Source organism: Notamacropus eugenii, chromosome 2 (assembly GCF_028372415.1).
Source record: "Notamacropus eugenii isolate mMacEug1 chromosome 2, mMacEug1.pri_v2, whole genome shotgun sequence".
Classification (NCBI taxonomy): domain Eukaryota; kingdom Metazoa; phylum Chordata; class Mammalia; order Diprotodontia; family Macropodidae; genus Notamacropus; species Notamacropus eugenii.
In genome coordinates this window covers 331,895,579-331,919,013 of record NC_092873.1, presented here as the reverse complement: position 1 = coordinate 331,919,013, position 23,435 = coordinate 331,895,579, and the positions used below count along the sequence as shown (strand labels likewise).

General features: G+C 36.5%; 1 protein-coding gene across 13 annotated transcripts in view; it reads left to right on the top strand.

Annotated features, from left to right (window-relative positions):
- LOC140528056 (cilia- and flagella-associated protein 337-like) overlaps positions 1-23,435 on the top strand; it is a 165,045-nt gene that overhangs the window by 121,735 nt on the left and 19,875 nt on the right. For 12 of the 13 annotated variants that reach the window (XM_072645514.1, XM_072645515.1, XM_072645511.1 and 9 more), the window contains 2 exons: positions 11,414-11,601; positions 20,104-20,234. In XM_072645514.1, coding sequence (XP_072501615.1) covers positions 11,414-11,601; positions 20,104-20,234 — 319 coding nt within the window. Of the gene's footprint in view, positions 1-11,413; positions 11,602-16,349; positions 16,734-20,103; positions 20,235-23,435 lie in introns of those variants that run through there. The other variant, XM_072645519.1, reaches the window with a different exon arrangement.

Sequence of the window (23,435 nt, the reverse complement as noted above, 5' to 3'; positions counted from 1 at the left end):
ATTTGGCTATAATATTCTTGGCAGTTTTCATTTTGGCATCACTTTTAGGAGGTAATCATTAAATTCTTTTAATTTCTATTCTACTCCCTGGTTCTAGAATATCAGGATAGTTTTCCTTGATTATTTCTTGAAAGATGATATCTAGGCTTTTTTTAAATCATAGTTTCCAGGTAGTTCAACCATTTTCAAATTATCTCTCCTGTATCTATTTTCCAAATCAATTATTTTTTCCAATGATATATTTCATATTGCCTTCTATTTTTTTCACTCTTTTGGTTTTGTTTTATTGCTTCTTGATTTCTCATAAAGCCATTAGTTCCATGTACTCTATTATAATTTTTAGGGTATTATTTTCTTTTTCTTTCTTTTTTAAAATTTTATTTATTTTTTAAAAAATCTAACTAATTTATTTTCAGTTTTCAACAATCACTCCCATAAGTTTTAAATTTTACTCCCTTCCTTCTCCCCTCCCTCCCCAAGATGGCTTGCAATCTCATATGAGTTCTACACATACATTCTTATTAAACACATTTTCACATTAGTCGTTATATAGAAGAATTAAAATGAGTGGGAGAAAGCTGAGAAAAGACAAAACAAAACTCAGCACAAGAGAAAATAGTCTGCTTCATTGTGCATTCTGGTTCCACAGTTCTTTCTCTGGATGTGGATGGCATTTTGCCTAAAGAGTCCTTTGGGAATGTTTTAGGTCCTTGCATTGCTGTGAAAGGCTTAGTCTATCAGAAACAGTCTTCACACACTGTGGCTATTACTGTGTATAATGTTCTCCTGGTTCTGCTCATTTCACTCAGCATCAGTTCATATAAGTTTTTCCAGGTTTTTCTGATGTCCACCTATTCATCATTTCTTATAGCACAATAGTATTCCATTACATTTATATGCCACAACTTGTTCGGTCATTCCTCAATTGATGGGCATTCCCTTGATTGCCAGTTCTTGGCCACCACAAAAAGAACTACTATAAATATCTTTGGACATGTAGGACTGTTTCCCATTTTTATGATCTCTTTGGGATACAGCCCTAGAAGTGATATTGCTGGGTCAAAAGGTATGGACATTTTTGCAGCCTTTTGGGCATAGTTCCAAATTGCTCTCCATAATGGTTGGATTAGCTCAAAGCTGTACCAACAGCGAATTAGTGTTCCAACTTTCCCTCATCTTCTCCAACATTTATCATCTTCCTGCTTTGTCATGTTAGCCAATATAATAGGTGTGATGTGGTATCTAAGAGTTGTTTTGATTTGCATCTCTCTAATGAACAGTGATTTGGAACATTTTTATGTGACTATAGATAGCTTTTATTTCTTCCTCTGAAGACTGCCTGTTCATATCCTTTGACCATTTATCAATTGGGGAATGACCTGTATTCTTGTAAATTTGACTGAGTTCTCTATATATCTTAGAAATGAGGCCTTGATCACAGACCCTAGTTGTAAAAATTATTTCCCAATTTTCTGCTTCCCTTCTAATCTTGATTACTTTGGGTTTGTTTGTGCAAAAACTTTTCAATTTAATGGAATCAAAATTATCCTTTTTGCACTTCATAAGGTTCTCTATTTCTTGTTTGGTCATAAATTTCTCTATTCACCATAACTCTAACATATACACTATCCCTTGTTCCCCTAATTTGTTTATAGTATCAGCCTTTGTACCTAGGTCATGTATTTATTCTTGTGTATGGTGGCAAGCATTAGTCTATGCCCAGTTTCTGCCACACTATTATCCAGTTTTCCCAGAAATTTTTGTCAAACAGTGAGTTCTTATCCTAGAAGCTAGGGATAAGGAATTATTTTCTTCAGTGAATTTTTTTACCTCTTTTCTCATTTGGCTAATTCTGTTTTTCAATGCATTCTTCTCACTATTTTTTTTTTTTTTGGTACCTCTTCTATTATGATCTAGTTTATTTTTAAGGTGTTATTTTCTTCAGTATTTTTTGTGTCTCCTTAACTAGCTGTTGACTCCTTTTCCATTATTTTCTTGGATCACTCTCATTTCTCTAATGAGTTTTTCCTCAACCTCTCTTACTTGATTTTAAAAATCCTTTTTGACCCCTTCTGTGGCCCAAGACCAATTCACATTTTTCCTGAAAATGTGGAGCTTTGACTTTGTTATCTTCTTGAGTATGTGTTTTGATCTTCCTTATCACCATAGTAACTTTCTATGGTCAAAATTTTTTTCTGTTATTTGTTTATTTTTCCAGTCTATTTCTTGACTTTTAAACTCTTTGTTAAAGTGAGACTCCGTTTCCAGGGCAGAGGGTGCTTTAGGGTTTTTGTGCAAGTGTTTTCAGAGATATTTCTAGAGACTTGTAAGCTTTCAGTTCTTCCAAGGTGGTATGATCTAAGGAGAGGTGTTTGCTTACTCTTCTGGCCTGTGCTCTGCTCTGTGAGCAATCACAAGCCTTCTTTTCTTCCCCAGAACTTTGATGATGGTCTGTGTTTCACTGTGACCTGCAAGCTCTGCTGTTCTAGTGCTCCTCCTTTCCCTGGGAGTGCTATTCAGGACTGTGACCCAGAGTTGGTATGGGCAAAGCAATAGAATCCTGCCCCCGTTGCCAACAAAAAGACCCTAGTGACTTCCTTCTGATCAATTAGTTGTTCAACCCTCTTAATGTTTGTAGGCTGAGAGCTCTGGAAGCAGATTCAATGGCTCCCAAGGCCTCTGAGAATTTTTTTTTAATATCAAAATTTGAAATGATATCAGAATTGAAAAATTAAAATAACACAAGTATAAGCACCAACCACTTTTTTCTGAAAATTTATGAGGGACACTGCTTGCTGTCCTCCTGTCTCTTCATCCCCATGCTAGGCAGGAAGGGGACCATAAATTATAAAGCAAGAAAAAGAGAAATAAGGCTCTTGTTTGCTATGCCTTGGTCTCAACCCCAAACTTCCATCAGTTCATTCTTCAGCTACTTACACTGCAGCTACAACACGCAAAAATCCCTGGACACAGGTTGCATAGGTAGAGAAAAGGCATCCCTTTCTGGAACACAAATGAGCTCTGCACTTCCACACACCTCATCAGTACAGGATTCTCTCCATTTTCCCTTTCTTCCTAGAGTTCCCGAGGCTCAAATTCAAGACATAACAATCCTGGTGATATGTGGATGAAAGTCACCTCCATTGCTCTAGAAAGTTGTCCCTATAATAATACTCATTAGGGCCATACAGAAAGAGAAGAGTTGTTGGTCACAAGCAAGCAATACCTAGGGTTAATTTATGCTTCCAAATCAGAGTACCATTAAGAAATTTCTGTGTTGGACTTTTCCACTTCTGACTGACAACCATCTTTCCTAGAACACTTTCTGAAAAAACCCAGCCATACTTTACTTCACTCCCTACTTTCTAGCCATCTCGTCTACAATCTACTTGTAAACTGAAGGAATCTCCCCACCAAGTTCTGGAATTATGAACCATGATTAAATCAATCATCCCACTCACTATTCCTGGATTGAGTACATTCCCTCTATGCTCCTCAATTTCCCTACTCATCACTCCTATAACTTTCCCGACCAACCACCCCTCCCTGACCACCATTTCCCTATATCTGTTGTATTCCCCCATTATAATAGAAGCTCTTAAAGGACAGATTATCTTTCTTTTTGCTTCTATTTGTGACCCCAGCATTTATCATAGTGCCTTGCCCATAGTGAGTACTTAATAAATCCTAAAAATCCTTTAAAAATATACTAAGATGGAAATGCACTGGTAAATATGGTTTTGTCAGGTAATACTTTCCTGAACAATATTTGGGTGATGATGTGGGGGATGGGGAGCTGCAGTGACTATTTCTGTGGATCCCTAGCAAAATTGAGTTCTCAGAATCCACTAAAACCTAACTCCAATATTCTCACAGGCCCATCACAATTGTCTTAAAATATTAATGAAGACTAGGGCCTCATTGGGAGTAAATAGAGAGAAAAAACAAAGAGGAATATTGGTAGAAGTTGTTATGGGCAAAAGCCAGAAAGTGGGAAATGGAATGAGTTCCTACCCAGGAAAATTCAGAAGGTCCAGATTATGTCCTATGTGCCTTAATGGAGGGTTCCTTATCTTAGTAGAAACACAACTACCTGTGGCTTGTCAACTCATTGCTCTTCCTTTCTTTGACTTGGGACAAACACAAGATAACCTTTCCTAGTCAGAGAGCCAGTCAGGCATATTGATTAGCCATATGAAAAAAGACTTATCAACTCATGAAGTACATTTTATCTAACCTTACCCATTCTTCCCAAGAATCATGAAGATATGGAGATGATCTTAATGGAGGGAATTACAAGCAAACATTTATTGATTGCCCAGAGAGTATCTGAGCAGTCAGAGGATGTAGAAGCCTTGACAAATTTCTTGCCCCCAATTCAGTTTCCATTAGGCTTTTTTGTACTTTATTTCAAGGCTTTGACAGACAGAACTATGTTACTTTGCAAGACTTCGCAGAGAACTCCCATCTGAATCTCAACTCTCCTCTTAGAGAACTAATACTTCCTGAGAGAGGTTGCATGACTTTAAATGAAATGGATCACTCTTAATGACAAAGTGATGACTACTTATACCATGGCAAACTTGCAGGTTTTCAGATAACATCCTTCTCCAAATGACTCCAAAAATTTGTTACTTCTTGGTCTGTTTGTTTGTTTTATCTGAACCTGTGATTTCAGTTCTGTAGAAATCTTCTAGTGATAAAATTTCTCCAATTAATGAAGATAATCAACTGCTCTGCAACTAAAGAGATAAGACATTTTAAAAATTACCTATGTTCACAATGACACCATGGGTCAAAACTCACATCTTTTTACCCTTGAGGCCAGATCTCTATCTACTATATCATACAACTCTCCAAATATATTTGGAGAAATTTATATAATTTATAGAAATTAACAACACTTTGGTATTTATTGTCTTTTTTTCCAGATTAGAGCACTAGTAACAGTGGGTTTTTAGTGGTGTATTCACTAACTATTCACTTGAGGCTTCCTAAAAAATTACATCTGCTAGAACACTAAACAGAATCACAGATATACTACAATGTACTCAATCAAAAAATGGGGGAGGGGGAAATGTTAAGTGGCTACCTATTGAAGTAAATAAGAAATGCTACAGAAATCTTAACTAATAATGGAATCATAGATTACAGGAACGTGGATGTTGAGTTCAAAGTCATTATTTTAGGTATGAAAAGTCAGAGCTGAAAGATAACTTAGACATTTAACCCAATATGTACCTGAAACAGGAAATCACTGATGAATACCCAGCCTCTGTATGGAGCTCTCCAGTGAAAGGAATACAACCATGTCCCAAGTTAGCCCATTCCATTTTTAGACAGATTCATTTGTTATGAAGTATCCCTTTTGCTTGTATATATTATTTAACATCCCTTTGGATTACACCTTGGCAATTCATACTCACAGATTGAGTCCCTCAGGGAACAACTATCCCAAGTTAAAGCAACTTTATGGGTTCACAGTCCTAAAATTATTTAGCTCACAAGTCCCAAAAATTCAGGGAACACAATTAACTCCAAGTAAAAAAGGTATTTATTGAAATGTCAAGTAAAGAAAAAGATAGCCATAAAACATCTTTTCCATAAACCTTAGACTCACTGTTCCATAAATATACACAGCATCAGTGAGAATAATGAATTCTCATAACAGACATAAGGAGACAAGAATACAGTTAAGGAAGACATTGGCAGAGGCAACTTATACCCTGTTGGGCCCATTGTACCCTCCAATATCTTCTCATGAAACCTTTGTGTTTCTTCTCATGGGGTATGGCATCTCCTCTTCGTCAGTCACTCTCCAGGGTCCCCTCTACCTTCTACTGGGCATAGGGCCAATACTTGGATGTGGTTTCTACCATCTCAGTTTCAGTCTCACTTGAAATCCTGATGTTATTACTAAGCATTTTTGAAAAATCTCAACACACATCCCCTAGAACTAGCAGGTGTCTTGGCTCTGGAGCCTTCCAGCTCCAGATGCTAGATTCTTACCAACTCTACTTGAATTTACACTTGGACTCTATTCCACTGCACTCTGCCATATGATTCTGCTGCACGATGTCATGAGTGTGAAATGAGGAGGAAGAATTCCATGTTGCACAGTCTAACGGGTACAAAGAAAAAGTGATAAGCAGACTCCTTCCTTGGGACTGACCCTTGCCCCAAGAGTTAATTTGACTCAGTTGAATTCTTTCTTCAAAGTTCTTTTCAATGTTCTTTTACAGTACTTTTTGATTCTCAATCAAATATCTAGCTTTAGATGGAGTTTACTACTCACTCTGGGTTTCATTCCTACACAAACTGACTTCAAGAAGACCCAGTTCCAGAGTACCAGCATATACTAGTATACCATTACAGGCATAAAAACTCAGTAGTAAGAAAAATTAAACTAAAATCTACCAGATGTCTTGCTTCCTCCTCTTGGCACCTGTCCATCAATTAAGATTCTCACTGATCCAGGTTTTCCTAGTTCTGTTCTGCTCCTCCCCTAGGGCCAGCCCTGCAGAATCCTTGTCTCCCTATGAGACTGTATCTGAGCTCTCTTCCCCCATGGGTCAGTGCCCCAAGATCTACCTCTACCAATCCCACCAGTTACATAAGTACACTTTTAAAGGTGCCTTTCACCAAATCACTAAATATAGATCTGGATCTCCTGGGTGTGACTGGTTAACTATTCATATGGGTATGTGTCTTATCTCTTTTTCCTAGACTGGGTCTTCCATAAGAAGGTGGTTACTAAATCTCAATTTCTCTCTCTGTCTTACTCTCTGTCACTCTGTCTCTGTCTCCCTGTCTCTGTCTCTATCTCTCTGTCTCTCTGTCTCTCTGTCTCTGTCTCTCTCTGTCTCTGTCTCTGTCTCTGTCTCTCTCTCTCTCTCTCTCTCTCTCTCTCTCTCATTATTTTCTGGCTCATTTGCTCTGCCTATTATCAGCAGAGAAATTACTGTCATTTCTCATTTAATATTTTTCCAAGTCAAGAAAAAGGCTTGGTCAAATAGTGAGCCCTAAATTTTTTTAAACATATTTTCTCATTAGTCATGTTGTAAAGAAGAATTAGAAGCAATGGCAGGAACCACAAGAAAAAAGAAAGAGAGAGAGAGAGAGAGAGAGCAAACAGTACGCTTCAATCTGCACTAAGATTCCAAGGTTCTTTCTCTGAATCTGGATAACATTTTCCATTATGAGACTTTTGGAGTTGTCTTAGATCCATGCATTGCTGAGAAGAGCTATGTCCAACAAAGTTAGTCATCGCACAATGTGGCTGTTACTGTGTGCAATATTCTCCTGGTTCTGCTCACTTTACTTCAGCATCAGTTCATATAAGTCTTTCCAGCTTTTTCTGAAATCTGCCTGCTCATCATTTCTTATAGCACAATTAGTATTCCATTACATTCATGTACCACAACTTGTTCAGCCATTCCCCAGTTGATGGGTATTCCCTCAATTCTCAATTCTTAACCACTACAAAAAAAGCTGTTATGAATATTTTTGTACATGTGGGTCCTTTTCCCATTTTTGTGATAACTTTGGGGTACAGACCTAGAAATATTGCTAGGTCAAAGGGTATGCACCATTGTATAACCATTTGGGCATAGTTCCAAATTGCTTTCCAGAATGCTTAAATCAGTTCACAACTCCATCAACAATGCATGTGTTCCAATTTTCCCACATCTTCTCCAACATTTGTCATTTTCTTATTTTGTCATGTTAGCTAATCTGACGGATGTGACATAGTACTGTAAGGATCAAATTTAAAAAAAACAAAAGCAAAACAGTGATTTCTCTACCTTTGGGTTGTTGATGCTTATTGTAGATTTTTCTCCAGCCCTTTTTTAACTATATTTTGTCTCTCAACATTTTTCATATCTTCACACCCATCATCCTTCCTCAAATGTTATTATTATTCTTTTATTATTATAAATCATAGTTGATTCCCAAGGCCTGCATTTTAAGTAACATTTCCTTAACCAGATGCTCACCTTCACTTCTGCAGATCTATCCCCAGTCCAACGCTACTAGTCTATACCTAGGATAAATGCACAATGTCATTGTCAATGTAAAAGTATAAATAACTGATATTTAGAAACAGCTAGTCAAATAAACATTTTAGAATGTGCTCTCAACACCTAGAAGAGGTCACTATCAATAGAGAATCTTTCTTCCATTTGTACTCTGAGCTTCACATTTTCCACAACAGTGAAAGACATCTTTGGTGGTATCTATTTACTATCTTTAGACTGGCTTTTGATAATAGTCATTGAATGAAATTATCTATTGTTACACTTACAAGAAATTGTATATGATTTTGACATATGCAGAGAAGAAATCTTGTTGGAAGAAAGTTTTTAAAGTAGATAATACCAAACTAAATTTTTTATCATCAACAAACAATAAATTCAGTAGGATCTTGTCTTCCCTGCACCTTTCAGTCAATGGTGTGAATGCAAAGATGATATCTGATGTGAAATATCACTTTGTGAAAGTCTTTTAGTTTGTTTCGAATATTCATCAAGGATAACTTCAATTTTTTTTGTACAAATTCTTCTCATGAGAAGAGCCAGTCCATGTGCATTTGTCTCTGAGTACTCCAACTGTACTTCTGCCATATTTCCAACATTCAAGTAGGGAAACAGATATTTCCAGGAGGACCATCATGATGGCTACCTAAAGAGAACTCTAACTTCAGTTCCAACTTGGTAACAAATCATAATTGTAAAACTTCATTTGACTGGTAAATTTAAAAAGTATCTAGCCACCCTTCATGTTGAAATCTTTCACATGTGTTCCATACTAAGATAAGTTTTATTAAATTCAATATATGGGATACAGTTTGCCAAAAGAAAATTAGGGGTCTGAGAGATGATCATTACATTCAAGCTCAGTATGTCATTATAATGTTCTATGTACTATCGAGAATTTCTTACAAAATATAACAAAACTACCACAGAGATCTAGTATGAATACATGAAAATATCTCTATAGTCCCAATTAGCAAGAAATGGATAATAAGGACCCAAAAGATAAGGGTGAAATTCATCGTCTTCCAAAGGAAGAAGAATCTCTACTAGCATAAAATTTGAGACAAAGTAACTACAACTTTGAGAAATCATTTTTTGGTTTAGTAGAAAACTTGTAGGAAGCTCTAATTTGGTGTTCCTTGCCATGACTAATCTTATTCTAGCCAGTGTCATGGATGAAGAACTGACAGCATGTTGTGAGCAGGATGTAAAGATGGCTCAGACAGATGTACTCCTTAATGAAAATCTTATAAGGACTCAAGCTAGAGTCCAACATCTGAGGTCTGGTTTTGTAGGCAGCTGTCCTGTGATGTCAGTGGTATAGAGTGTTTTTCACTTTATTATATAGCTAAGCATAACATGTGTTTTGTCTTTGGGATGCTAAAAGAGATAAATGGACTTCAGAATGAATGTGGCACTCTAAAAAATATAACTCATATTTTGGACATGAGAATGTAGCTGTTCTGGACCGCAATTACATCCTCCTTGAGTTTCAAAATACAAGATTGCTGCAATCCCATAACAGGATTCACTGATGACTCTTTCTTCCTATGTCATTTCCATTCCTTTTCCATTTAGATTATAATAAAGTTGCATTTCAAATGTCTAAAGAAGAGAAAGATGGAAAAATAGACATACTTTCCCAGTCACCTTTTTTTTTTTTAGTAATAATGTCTGTGATTTTTTTAAAACAAAAACTATGTATTTATAGGAAGAAAAAGTTAAGCTTTTTTTTAAATGTGTTCTCAGGATCGTGAAGAATCATTTCTAACTGATTATACTGAACTGGAGGAAATGGATGGAAAGAATAAACACAGTTAATTTAAAACAGATGGGAGCCTTCACAGAGCCCAATACTGATTTAACTAGAGGATTTTAAAAACTTATTTTAACCAGATTTTTATTAACATTGTTTTTTAAGCTGCCAAAATTACAGTTTACAGAGACATCCCCAAATCCCCAAAAAGTAGTTATTTAATAGAATGGTTCAACTTGACCATACCTGACTCTTAACTAGGTCCTGTGGGTTCATGCTTGATTTTTTCATGGCTCTCCCATAACTATGGATAGCAAGGCTTACAGGCAACTGAATCCAGTGAAGTAGAGAATTGATTAAACACTTCAAAATCCTGACCTTGGACTCTAGAATGTAAACTACCAAATTTATTGAACATTGGTTTTGTTAAAATTCCCCAATGTGTCGATCATTTTCAGTCTGGTGTTACAAAGCATTAGGAAAATCCAGGAAATTGTGTGGTTGGTTAATGAGCAGACATTCTTATAAGCTTAAGAGTTTTATCCCCTGAAAAATACCAATCAGTGTTCTAGCTACTAGCAACCATATAACAGATGAATTATGCAAGTTAAAGCCTGTATATAGAAAGAATCATTAAGGTTTCAGAAACTGCCAATTTCCATTCTGTCTTCCTCTGTTGAACTCATAAATGAAAAATGGTACAGCTTTTCATTTTCAGATATTGGAAACATTTGAGCTGGAACACTGTCGGTACAGACCTAGTGTACCTACTAACTTCAAAATAGGGCCATGGTAAGAACTGTCCTGTTTCTAAGCAGAAAGTGCTTTTTCAACTGTTTTCAACTGGTTGGCACCTCTGGTATTATAGTTTTTAGACTTCCAGAAAGAATTTTTTTTTAACAAACTAATGATGTTCCTCATTTAGAGTTTCTTCAGATGGACTAACCACAAAGTATTCAGTCAAAGCCATCATCTCTTCTATATTCTATGCTGTGGCTGGGGGTTTTTAACTAATCCCAGACATAGCCACAGGAGAATGGTCTACAGATTTTCTGCTTTTAACCAGTTCAGTAAGCTCATCATAAATTGACTAATCTCCTCTCCTTTTAGGGGTTAATATATGGGAAAATAAAAGATGCACCTGAGGATCTTTGTTCTGACTTTTAACCTCCTCAACCCTAAGTCCCTATTATCCATCTTTATGCTGCCTACCTTGGAAAAAAACCCTAATATAATACATGAAATGGTTGCTCTCAGAACATTCCTCTCATCTACCCAATGTAAATCCTCAAGTACTGTGACTGAAGATCCCTATCAAGACTATTCCTTATGATCTTAATGAATTTTACAGAAATAATTGTTGGTACTTTAGGGTTGAAACCTATGGTACTCTAGTTGATTATTTGCTCTAAACAAAGTAGAAGTATTCTTATGACCCTCTCAATCAGAAAAGCCCTGACTAGGCCTTCAGATTTCCTTTACAAGGAAATCTTTGTGTAATTTGTGGTTCAGACTAAATATTTTATTGTTGGCATATATGACTTTCGCCATATCGTGAATTCATTTGGAAGTAAATGAAGCACTCTGAATATCATGCTCCCCTGGAACTCTTTATGTTTAGAGATCATTTTGACAAGTGGAATGAGAACAGGAAGGGAAAGGATGTGACTGAATACTACCCACTAATTGATGGTCAGAAGGGGAATCTTATGCTGGCCACTGAAGGAAACCCAAAGGCTGCAGGTGACTCAAAAACTCAGAAAGAAGGAATTCACCTCAATAAAACTGAAACAAGAAAAGACTTGAAGGGTAAGGTCATTCCATGGAGAGAAATCTCATTTTCTGTTAAATGAGGTTATGAAAGTGGGATTGTATAGGTGAGGGATGGTAGACAAACATAAAACAGTATCTTGAAATAATCATGATAATATTAATGTTTTAGTGCATGATGCTACATGATTTACAATACTCATTCCTTATTCAATAGTTAAGGCAGATTTTTTTCTGTATTTTACAATGAATAAACTGACTCAGAGACATTAAATGACTTCCCCCAAAATCACTAGAAAGCTGGGATTCAAAACCAGATCCCCTGACTTCAAATCCATTGACTCCTCCTTATCACATCAAGTCTTTGATCACTACTCATGAGCCACACACCTGAGTACAATGTTCATGCTCACATTATTCCTGACAAAAATGAACAGATTATGCCTTCTTAAATACATCTTCCACCTAAGCTAAATATGAGAACTTGACCAAGTCATATACATTAGAATATGTACACTCCAGAATAGGATTGACCACCTATGTGGCATAGGTGTTCCTATGGTAACTGAAATCATTGTTGGTGTATGGGATAGTGAAATTGGAGCTAGAATGCCTGGGTTTGATTTCCAGAGCTACCACAGACTTTCCTTGTAACCCTGGACAAGTCACATCATCTATCTGAGCCTTAGTTTCCTCATCTGTGAAATGAATAGTATAGGAATTATTGTATTACTTGCCAAAAATAGCTGTTGAAATGCAGTTTACCTTGTGAACTGTAAAATACTATACATATATTAGATATTATATTATTATTGTGATCTTTATTGAAAACACAAAGCCATTTTCTACCTATTACTATTTTTTCTTTTCTTTCTCTGTATCTTTTATCTCTCCATCTACCTTCTTATAAGTTCTTACTTCCTTTTTCCTCTCTTTGTTCCTTTTCCCCATCTATTCCCAGGATCACCTACCAGTACCCATAGACATTACTAAGAGAATATTCTGGTCTAAAAATGTTGCTGATCCGTGGACTGGCTTCATAAACTTAGTCATTCAACAAGCATTTACTAAGTGCTTACTATGTGCCAAACATCATATTAAACTCTGGAGATACAAAGAAAAATTTAAAAACAGTCCTTACATTCAAGGAGCTCAAATTCTAATGGGGAAGACAATATATCAAAAACTAAATAGTCACAAGATGTACACAAGAAAGTAATCTCAGAAAGGAAGGCACTAGAAACTAAGGAAAAACTGGAAAGGGACTCACACAGAAGGTGGACCTTGAACTGAGTTTTAAAGGAAGCCAAGGAAACTACAAGATGAAAGTGATAAAGGAGAGTATGCCAGGTATGGGAATCAGTCAGGGCAAAAACAAAGGTCCAGGACAAAGTGTCATGTGCAAGGGGCATGAAGTAGGCTGGTGTCACAGGATCATAGTGTTTGGGAAGGAAGGGGAGGAAGGTTTAGGATTAGCCTGTCTGCCTAATGGTTTTACTGGAGTGTGACTGCTGGCCGAGCTACAGTTTCTCAGAGTCATAGATGAGAGTTAAGTGAAAGGTGGACACCAAGGGTGAATGAGCAGCCCTGAAAAAGGCCAGGCAAGCCCTCACCCAGAAGGCTAGACCTCCAGAGAGACCTCAAACCCATTGGTGAGTTAGAAAGATGTCTACTCCAAGCATGTGAAGACTTCCCCCAGTGGAATGGGCAAAGGAGAACAATTTGTTCTAATGGCCATGAAGGCAGCTGAATCAAGCATGGTGGAGCTCTTAAAGTTTGGGCAGACATCAAAGACACCAAAGTTATCCACTGCATCCAGTGCCATCACCAGTCATCCTGATTTTTGTCTTCCCCCTGAACTTGTATGACTATGGAAGAAAGAGAGAAGCTGACAACTTTGTGCAACTTTGCCTTACTTAAATTTAATTCATGCATGAGTCAAGACATCACCCTGTGATGTCACTGGTTGTCTTTGAAAACAAAGGAACAACAATAAGCTGTAAGAAGATAGAAAAAGTAGGATCTTCTAAAACATGTTCAAACTAAGATATTTTCTTAACACATTGAATAATCCTAAGCTCATAGATTTAGAGCTTACAGGGAACTTAGAGACCAAATCATCCAACCTCATCATTTTGCCATCAGAAAAAAAGCTGAGGTGCAAAGAATGACTTGCTCAAATTCACTCAGCTAGTCAAAGAACCAAGATTTCAATTCTTCTGTCTCCAGATCCAATGCTCTTTCCACTTTCTTCCTCCAAATAATGTAAAATTAGAATTTGCCCTTTTTTACCTAATTTTTTATTTAATTTACCTTTAAGCTTCTTTTTCATAAATTAAGGGAATCAAAACAGTTTCTGTGCGATAGTCAGAGAAATATATACATCATCCCGATTTTGCAGAGAAGCATAAGAATATCCTTACAGGCATCAACTTGTGCCTTGATAACAAATTGCAAGTAGCAACCCATTTGTGCAAGAGAGAGATCCTGAACATTAATAAATGGAAAAATGTCACTCCAGCACCTTTCAAAATAAGGGAAGAACTCAAAGTGAAAGAGAAGGGGGATATTAAACCCAATAAAGAGACATCATCAGCTCACCCCTGAAAGTTTCTTAAAGAGGAATAATGGAGTCATACATTTAGTAATCTTTAGTTATTATTTTAGTTATCAAATACCATTTTGAAAAACAGCCCTTAGGATACCAAGGGTTTTCTTGTTCTTTGTCTGAAAAAATGTGAAACAAAACTACAGACCATGGACAAACTTAGTTTGTAAAATGTGATCTCACTCTGCCACACTGAAACAATGCAAGGGGAATGGGAAACAGAGAAAGAAGAATAGACCAGAAAGAGAAGAGTTAAGGAGAATGTCATCTTCTTTGCCTTGGAATGAAAAAAGACTCTCGACAAACTGCTAGTGACAATAATAATATTGTTGTTGTTGAGTTGTTTCAGTCTTTTCCGACTTGTCATGACCCCACTTAGGGTTTTCTTGGCAAAGATACTGAAATGGCTTGCCATTTCCTTCTTCAGCTTATTTTACAGATGAGGAAACTGAGGTAAATAGGGTTAAATTACTTGCTTAGTCTCACATCTAGTTAAGTATCTGAGGCCAGGTTTGAACTCATGTCTTCCTGACTCCAGACCCAGTGCTCTATCCAAGTTCTATTACCTGCCTTTGGAACATAGGAAAGTAATCAGAGGTTACTCAGAAAAAACTTAGAAGCCACTCAAGTAGAATTATTGAATAAGATGTTTTGGGTACTTGTCCCAGCTCTGCTATTGGCTATGTAGTGTTAATCAATTTACTTCTTCTTAGATCTCAATTTCCCTTTCTGTAAAGTGAGGACATTGGATCTGATCATTTTTTAAATTTTCTTCAAGCTTTAACATTCCATGACTTGGATTTTATGAGGTTGCCAAGCCAGTTCTCCAATAAATACATATCTTCACTCTTTCACTGGAACTGAAGCACTCTACACAGGATCATAGATCGTAAACTTCTAAAGGACCTCAAAGAATATCTAGTCCAAACTGTTCATTTTACAGATAAGGAAACTGAGGCCTAGGAAGACTGTTACCCAAAGACCCAAAGGTAGTAAACATCAGAGGTAGAATCTGAATTAGGGTCCTCTGAATCCAGAGACAAGGCAGGTACACCTATAAACCTTCTGGGCCTCTAAAATGAAAGTAAATCAACCCCTGCAATAGTATATAAGACCATCTTATCTTACATTAATCTTATTTAACTCCTGATTCTCTATTTGGAGATCATTACCAGCTTCCTCCATTAGTGTCCACTATCTTAAGCTTCCAATCAGTCTTTCTATATCTACTCAGAAGTCAGAGACAAAATGTTTGTGGAGGGAAGTTATTTGAGTTGTCCTAATCCAATTCAATAAATATTTTTAAGTGCCTACTATAAGTTAAGAACAGCACTAAATTAGACACATGGATACAAAGATGAAAAATAGCATAGTCCCTGCCCTAAAGGGACCTACAGTCTGCCTTCTACTCCCTCACTTCTTCTTCCTCTCACCTGCCCCCAATCAAAGCGAAGGATTTAATGACATCTTGACTTGTATTCGTGATAATCTCATCCTCAAAAATGTCACGGAATCAACAAGAAGAAATTGTATTTTAGATGTGATCCTCACTGGGTGTAACTAGTTTCTGGGGTGGAGTAAGAATGATGGGAACTCTGGGAGGAAAAGACCATCCATTCCCAGAATTTGAGATAAAGACAAAATCCAGGAAGAGACTGGCACCCATCTAAACTTGGGGAAAACATCTTTCAAAGGGTTGAGAGGAAAGACAGGTAGGATCCCATGGAATAAAATTCTATTGAAAGTGTCAGCTGAGGAGAGATTGGAGAAGCTCAAGAATTAAATTCTCAAAATGCAAAGGGAAATCATTCCAACTGAGGAGGAAATATGGGATTTATATGAAGAGACTGATATGGCTACATAGAAAGTCACTAAACAATTTAGATTTATTTTTAGATTTACTTTTTAAAGAGATGTGCAGAAGATAGATGTAAGACCAATATGAATATGAATACAACATGGTTCTGAAAAAAATGTAATCAGGAATGCTAAAGCTTAGAGTGAACTGAACCTGTTGAGTGAAGCTAAAAAGAACAAAAAAAAAGGAATTTTTTAGCTATGTGGGGAGAAAAGAGAAGCTCAAAGAAGAGATAAAGACTTTCGGTAAGGTGGATGAAAAGATGAAATCCAACAAAAGAGATGAGGTCAGTTTTCTCAATTTTTTCTTCTGTTTTCTCAGCCAAGGAGAATGACCCATGCACTAGAGATGACAGAGCAACAATGACAGCTAAGGAGTTGATACCCAAGAAAAGAAAGGAGATACTCAAAGAGCACCTAGCTTCACTGAATGAATTCACATCACCTGCTCCGGATACACTATACTTGCAAATATGGAAAGAAATGGCAGATGTGATTTCTAAACTATTGTAAATGAGAACTGAAAGATCTTGAAAAATAGGAGAAGACCAACAAAATAGAGAAAGGAAAATGTTCTCATTTAAAAGAGAGACTGAGAATAGAGCCTCTAAACAAAATCCAAAGACTTTGACTTTCATTAATGGTGAAACCTTGGAATAAATCAGTAAAGAAATGGCTGATGAATATGTAGTAAAGGCAGCCATGATTATAAAAAGCCATCATGACTTCAGATTAGCACTATTTCCTAGTAGATAAGGGAAATGGTGTGAATGTGATTTACCTAGATTTTTGCAAAACTTTTGATAAATTATATCATATTATTATTGTTGGGAAGGTGGAGTCCTATGGATTAGATGATAATATAATTAGGTGGGTTTGATGCTAGTAGATTGGTCAGGTTGAAAAATTAATTTTAATAGTTTTATAGTAGGAGGTCCCTAGTAAAGTTCCTCCAAGTTTCTTGGCCCTGTGCTATTTGACATTTTGATCAATGACTTGGGTAAAGGCACAGATGGCATAATCATCACATTTGTAGATGACAGCATGCTGGGAGGAACAACTGACATACTGGATAAGAGACTTGGGATCCAAGAAGGTCTTGACAGGCTAGAGCTAAATGTACTTGAAGATGGCTCCAGTACATGCCTGTCTCCACTCTGTTTCTATCCTTAACGGATTCTTAAAATTAGAAGGGAACTTAGAGACCATCTAATTCAACCTCCCACCCAACATTTGGAGAATCACTTTTACAGTATCCTAGAGAGATATTAATCTTCTTGAATACTTTCAGTAAAAGGGATCCCTTTAACTAATAAGACAATCCATTCCATTGTTGGATAGCTTCAACTGCCCTTGAGTTGTGTCTAATAACAAGTTAGAGGGAAAATACAAGGTGCCATAATGAAAATAACACAGGATCAGTAATCAGAAGATACAAGTTCTAGAGTTTCTTTGCCATCAACTATGTAAACTTGAGCAAGTCACTTAATTTTTCTGGGTTTCAAATTCCTCATCTGTAAAATAAAGAGGTTGGATAATCTCTAGGTTTCTTTTTGGCATTCTACATTTCTATATTCTTAAGGATCTACCTCCATGTAACTTTTACCTATTGGTCCTGGCTCTGCCTTCTAGACCTAAAATAAAATCTACTCTTTCTTCCACATGATAAACCTTCAAATATTTAATAAATATCAATCCTTCAAATATTTGGTAACTATCAATCATATCAACTCAAAGTCTTCTCTCCTCCAGGTTTAATATTCAATTTCTTCAGTGATTATTCATATTCATGATTTCCAGATGATGTACTGTCTTAGTGATCTTCCTTTAGAAAGCATTGCTTCAGTTGGCATTTGTGACACTGGTGCCTAACACAATGCCCATTGTTGCTCAGTCGTTTCAGTTATGTTCAATTCTTCAATTGGAGTTTTCTTGACAAAGATACTAGAGTGGTTTGACATTTCCTTCTCCAGCTCATTTTACAAATGGGGAAACTGAGGCAAATAGGGTCAAGTGATTTGCCCAGGTTTACACAGCTAGTACATGTCTAGGGTCAGATATGAACTCAGGAAGATGAGTATTTCTGACTTCAGGGCGGGTGCTCTATCCTAGTTGCCCACAGTGCCTAGTAGGAGCTTAATAAATGCTTAATAATTGATTGACATGCTCTGGCTTGTCAATATACCTCCCAAAATGTGATTATAATCTATATGTGATTTGACAGAGACTAAGTACAATTGGACCACTGTCTCTCATGGTTCAAACACTTTATCTCTTTCTCTCCACCTCTTTGTCCAGCCTTTCCTCCCTTATCATACACACCTAAAAGGAAACATGGTCTTAGCAATATAAGAAAAGAGACAGGCTCTCTGTGGGAATTAGGGAATAGATTTTCATTCCCACTTGCTGCAAGGTCACTGATTTTAGTTTGACAAATTGCCAGCTACTTCAGGAAATGGAATCTCATTAGTGTAATTGAGGTTTTGGCAAGCCTGAGATACTCAATTTCTAATTTTAGAAAATGTTGAGAAATAAAATGGCAGGTATTTAAGAGATACTGCTGTGTAGTGTTATATTCTGAAATCAAGAAAAGAGTAGTTTAGTAGGGAGTATCACTTGCTTCTGAAAGATCAAACATTTATTAAGCCTAGAATACAATCCAATATGACAACTAAAATTGGAATATCTAAATCTAAGCAAACAGAATAATACACTTAGTTCTTGCTTTCAATTGTTCATTTATCAAATAGTCATCAAATTCCTACTACGCACAAAAGAATTGGGCTATGCTAATTTTGAGCAAAGATCTTCCATACTTCACCACACACACCTCCCCCCCCAAAAAAATCTTTCCACCATTAACTGGTGTAATACTTATGGACAAACCTGGAAAGGGTTTAACGTTCTTTTCCCCACCCCAAATTTCCCCACTTCTAGAAAGATGCCTTACCATATTTTCAAACCCTGGGAAGTTATACACTGGAAAAAGAGAGCTGATGTTGGTCCTGTTTTGCTGAACCCACCCAGGGGCTAAGTCCCTGGGCATCTGTGACATCAGATCCCATCCAAGGGAAATAAATGCAAAGGGATTTTATGATTATTTTTTAAAAGTGCATATGCTTTTCTCTCTGCCTTCCACTCCTGCAGTTTTTCAGTCAAAATACAAGAGCAAAACATTAACAAAGTAAATGGATCTAAGTAGCAACATGAGGTAATTAGTTTAAGGATAAGCTAGCACTTTCTGGTGCCACTAAAGTATGGCCAGCACTGGAATATGTTATTGGGGGGAGGGAGGAGGAGGTGGGGGTGGAAGGGATAGAATCATCTTCTCTGGACATTTTAAAGATAGGAGAGAGTCTCATTTGTATGGGTTAGTTTGCCTGTACTCACCTTTGAAGATGTGGATTGAATGACCTCTCAAGATCCCTTCTAAACCACCAGATTCTGAGATAATCTGACTAACTTTTTGAAATTTCTTAAGATAAACTGAGGTTACTCTTTTCCATTTTATTACCTAAGAATTAAACCTACTCCTCTCAAAAGAGGGCCTTTACATTGGAGTATGAGAGGTGTAAAGGGTAAAGTAGTTATCTTATAATAATGCAAATGATGAAGTGGAGCAAATAATTTAACTCTTAGTCAATTGAATTTGGAAATATTGGGGAAGGTGTGGCCTTTACAGTCTCTTCTTAATTACATTCCTAAGAAAGAGAATCCATACAATGCATGTAGCAGGAGCTGTATAATTTCCCATTTATACTAGTATCACAGAAACCAGTAACACAGCTGGCAAAGCATTCAACAATACAATGTTTATCAAATTCTAGCAGCTGCCAGAAAATCAAATCATGACAACAAAGAGATGTGATTTATCTCCTAACAATAATGTAGTCCTTGGCTCAGGTTTGGAGCAGACCTAGTTTCTGCTTGGTTGCATAAACCTTTTTGTAGTTGTACCACTGGATCAACAATAAAGAATTCAGTCTTAGATCTTGAGTTGGTCTTGGGCGAAAGAAAATACCATATTTGTGGCTCTTGAATTTACTTCCTGTGTTTCCCTTTTTTTCTTGAAACAGATTGGAAGTTACCAGCTCAGTTGGGAACTATTCATTCACAACAGACCTTTTTAAATTCAGACTCCCAAAGGGTTGGAGGACAAAATTGGGAACTGCCTTCCCAATTAGCAAACAGTTTCAGAATACATGAGGTGAGTCTTGAAGACATTCCCTATCACGACTAACCCTTTGCTGATGCAGAACTTACCAGCACCCTCTCTTTAGTCTGGAATCATTCACAGGCATTCTGAACAAGGTGAGGTGTTTGTTATTTATTATAGTGGAGAGGTTGAAAGAAATAAGGCAATTTTACCATCCTAACACACTCCCAATGACCATATAAGATGGGCAATACACTGACCATCTTCTAAAATAAATCCCAAAACAGAAAGTTCCGGGAATATTATAGCCAAATTTCAAAGCTCCTAGGGAAATGAGAAAATGCCTCAAGCAGTCAGGAAAAAAAAACACATTGAAATACCATGAAGCCACAGTGAGGATCACACAAGATTTAGCAGCTATCACATTCAAGGAGCATAGGACTTAGGTATGATTTTCTGGAAGCAAAGGAGATAGGATTATAACCAAGAATAACCTTCCCCTTCCCCAAACTGAATATAATCCTTCTGTGAGAAAAATAAATATTTAATATAATAGTGGACTTTCAAACATTCCTGATTTTTAAAGAAGACCAAAGATAAACAGAGAAATTGAGTTTCAACTACAGGACTCAAGCATAAAAAAAATGTAAAAGAGATATCATAAGGGACTTGATAAGGTTAAATTGTTTACATTCCTATATGGAAAGATGATGCACATAACTCTTAAGAACTTTGTCATTATTAGAACAGTTAGAAAGAGTCTACATAGACCATGGGGACACGAGTGAGTCAATTATGTTGAGATGATCTAAAAAAAAATGGAAGGGGGAGAATGAGAATGCATTGTGAAAAGGGAGAATGGAGAAGAATGAGGAAAATTATTTCATATAAAAGAGGCAGGCAAGGAAGAACTCTTACATTGGAAAGAAATGGTGGGAGGGGGTGGGCAACAGTTAAACCTCACTCTCATCTGAATCAGTCCAAAAAGAGAATACACATTCTCTCTCTTTCTCTTCCTCTTTCTCTCTCTCTCTCTCTCTCTCTCTCTCTCTCTCTCTCTCTCTCTCTCAATTGGGTATAGAAATCTAACTTATCCCAGAGAAGTAGGAAAAGAAGGGGAGAAGAAAAAGGGAGGATAATAAAAGGGAAAGCAGATTAAGGGAGGTGGTATGATTAGAAGCAAAAAAGCCTGTTGAGGAGGGGCAGGGTAAAAAGAGAAATAGAAGGACAAAACAGAAGAAAATAGGGTAAAAGGAAATGGACAATTAGTAATCATAATTCTGAATGTGAATGGCACAAATCACCCATAAAATGAAAATAGATGACAGAATGGATCAGAAACCAGGATCCAATATGTTGTTTACAAGAAACACACTTGAAACAGTGATACATACACAGAGTTAAACTAAGTGACTGGAGCAGAATCTATGAAGTTAAAAAAAAAAACCAGAGGTAGAAATTATGACCTCAGAAAAAGCCAAAGCAAAAATAGTCCTAGAAAGGAGAATATCTTTTTATTCTCAGCTATACATGGCACTCTCACACACACAAAAAAATTGACCCTGTATTAGGACACAAAAACTACACAAACAAATGCATAATAGCAGAAATAATAAATTTATCCTTTTTGGACCACAGTGCAATAAAAATTGCATTCAGTAAAATGCTATAGAAGCAGAGATTTAAAACTTAATTGAAAACTAAATAATCTTGTTCCACAGAACAAGTGGGTCAGAGAAAAAAAGCATAGAAAGAGTAATTTCATTAAAGTTAATGACAACAGTGAGACATTATACCTGGAGAAGAGAAGATTCAAGGAGGGACATGATCATTATATTAAATTATTTGAAGGGCTGTCATTATGATAAGGGATTAAACTTGTTCTATTTGGTCTCAGAAGGAAGAATCAGAAGCAATGAATAGAACTTAAAAAGGGACCAAATTAGGAAACTGAGGGGATACTCATCACTTGGGAACTGGATGAATAAGTTGTGATATATAATTGTGATGGAATACTATTGTACTATAAGAAATTATGAGCAGGATGGTTTCAGAAAAACTTGGGAAGACATATGAACTGATGTGAAGTGAAGTAAGCAGAACCAAGAGAACATAGTACACAGTAACAATAGTATTGTAAGGATGATCAATTGTGAAAAATTTAGCTATTCTGATCAAGACAACGATCCAAGACAATTTCAAAAGGCCCATGATGAAAATATTATCCACCTTCAGAGAGAGAATTAATGAGCTCTGATTGGAGCATGCTTTTTTTCAACTTTGTGTGTGTGTGCGTGTGTGTTTGTGTGTGTGTGTGTGCATTTGTATTGTTTTCTTTGGCAAAATTTGAAATATAATTTGGATGACTTCACATGTATAATCAATATTATACTGTTTGTTTTCTCAAGGAGTAGGGGAGGGACCAAGGGGAGGAAGAGAACTGAGAACTAAACATTTTAAAAAGTTAATGTTAAAAAAAATTTTACATTTAATTTAGAAATGTATAATGAAATAAATTCAAAAGTTTTTTTTAAAAAGAAAAAAAAGAAAAGAGATGATGTGAGCAAAATTTTCCCAACAACCCAAGTTTTCTAAAAGTGAAATAGACTACCTAGGGAGGTGGTAGGTTTCCTCTCCTTAGAGATCCTCAGGCAAAACCAAGATGACTACATGCTAGTATGTCATTGTTGGCATTCCTTTTGTTTAGTGGCCTAGCTTACTACTAAAATCCCTTCTGTCTATCAAATCTTGTGACTTTGTTCATTTCTTAAACCAGAATAAAAAGGGCTAGAGGGGCACAGAAAGACTAGACCTTCTTCACTCCACAGAAAAAGCTATAAACTGTGATAGACTATGGTTTTGTTCAGTGGGACTCTAGATGGTTTGGTCCAATGATATGTCAATGGGATGATTGGTTAAAAGTGACCTTAAATGTCCAATCTCATTTTACAGGTGAGGAAAACTGAAGCCCAGAGAGACAGTGACTTGTCCAAGGTCACACAACTTGGAAATAGCAAGGCTGAGATTTGAAATGAGGTCTTCTGACTTTAAATCCAATCCAATATCTATTACACCATGTTGCCTCCATCTTGCTTTGAGGAGAACTTTACCAAGAAAGTTCTACGAGTTCTCTGTGATAGTTTATTTGGAAAAAATAGTGGATTTAAAATCATAAGAATAAGGTTGAAGTTCTGATTCTTCCACTTCTCTAGTACTTCAATGGTTATAATTTTGTCATTATGGGTACTTCCC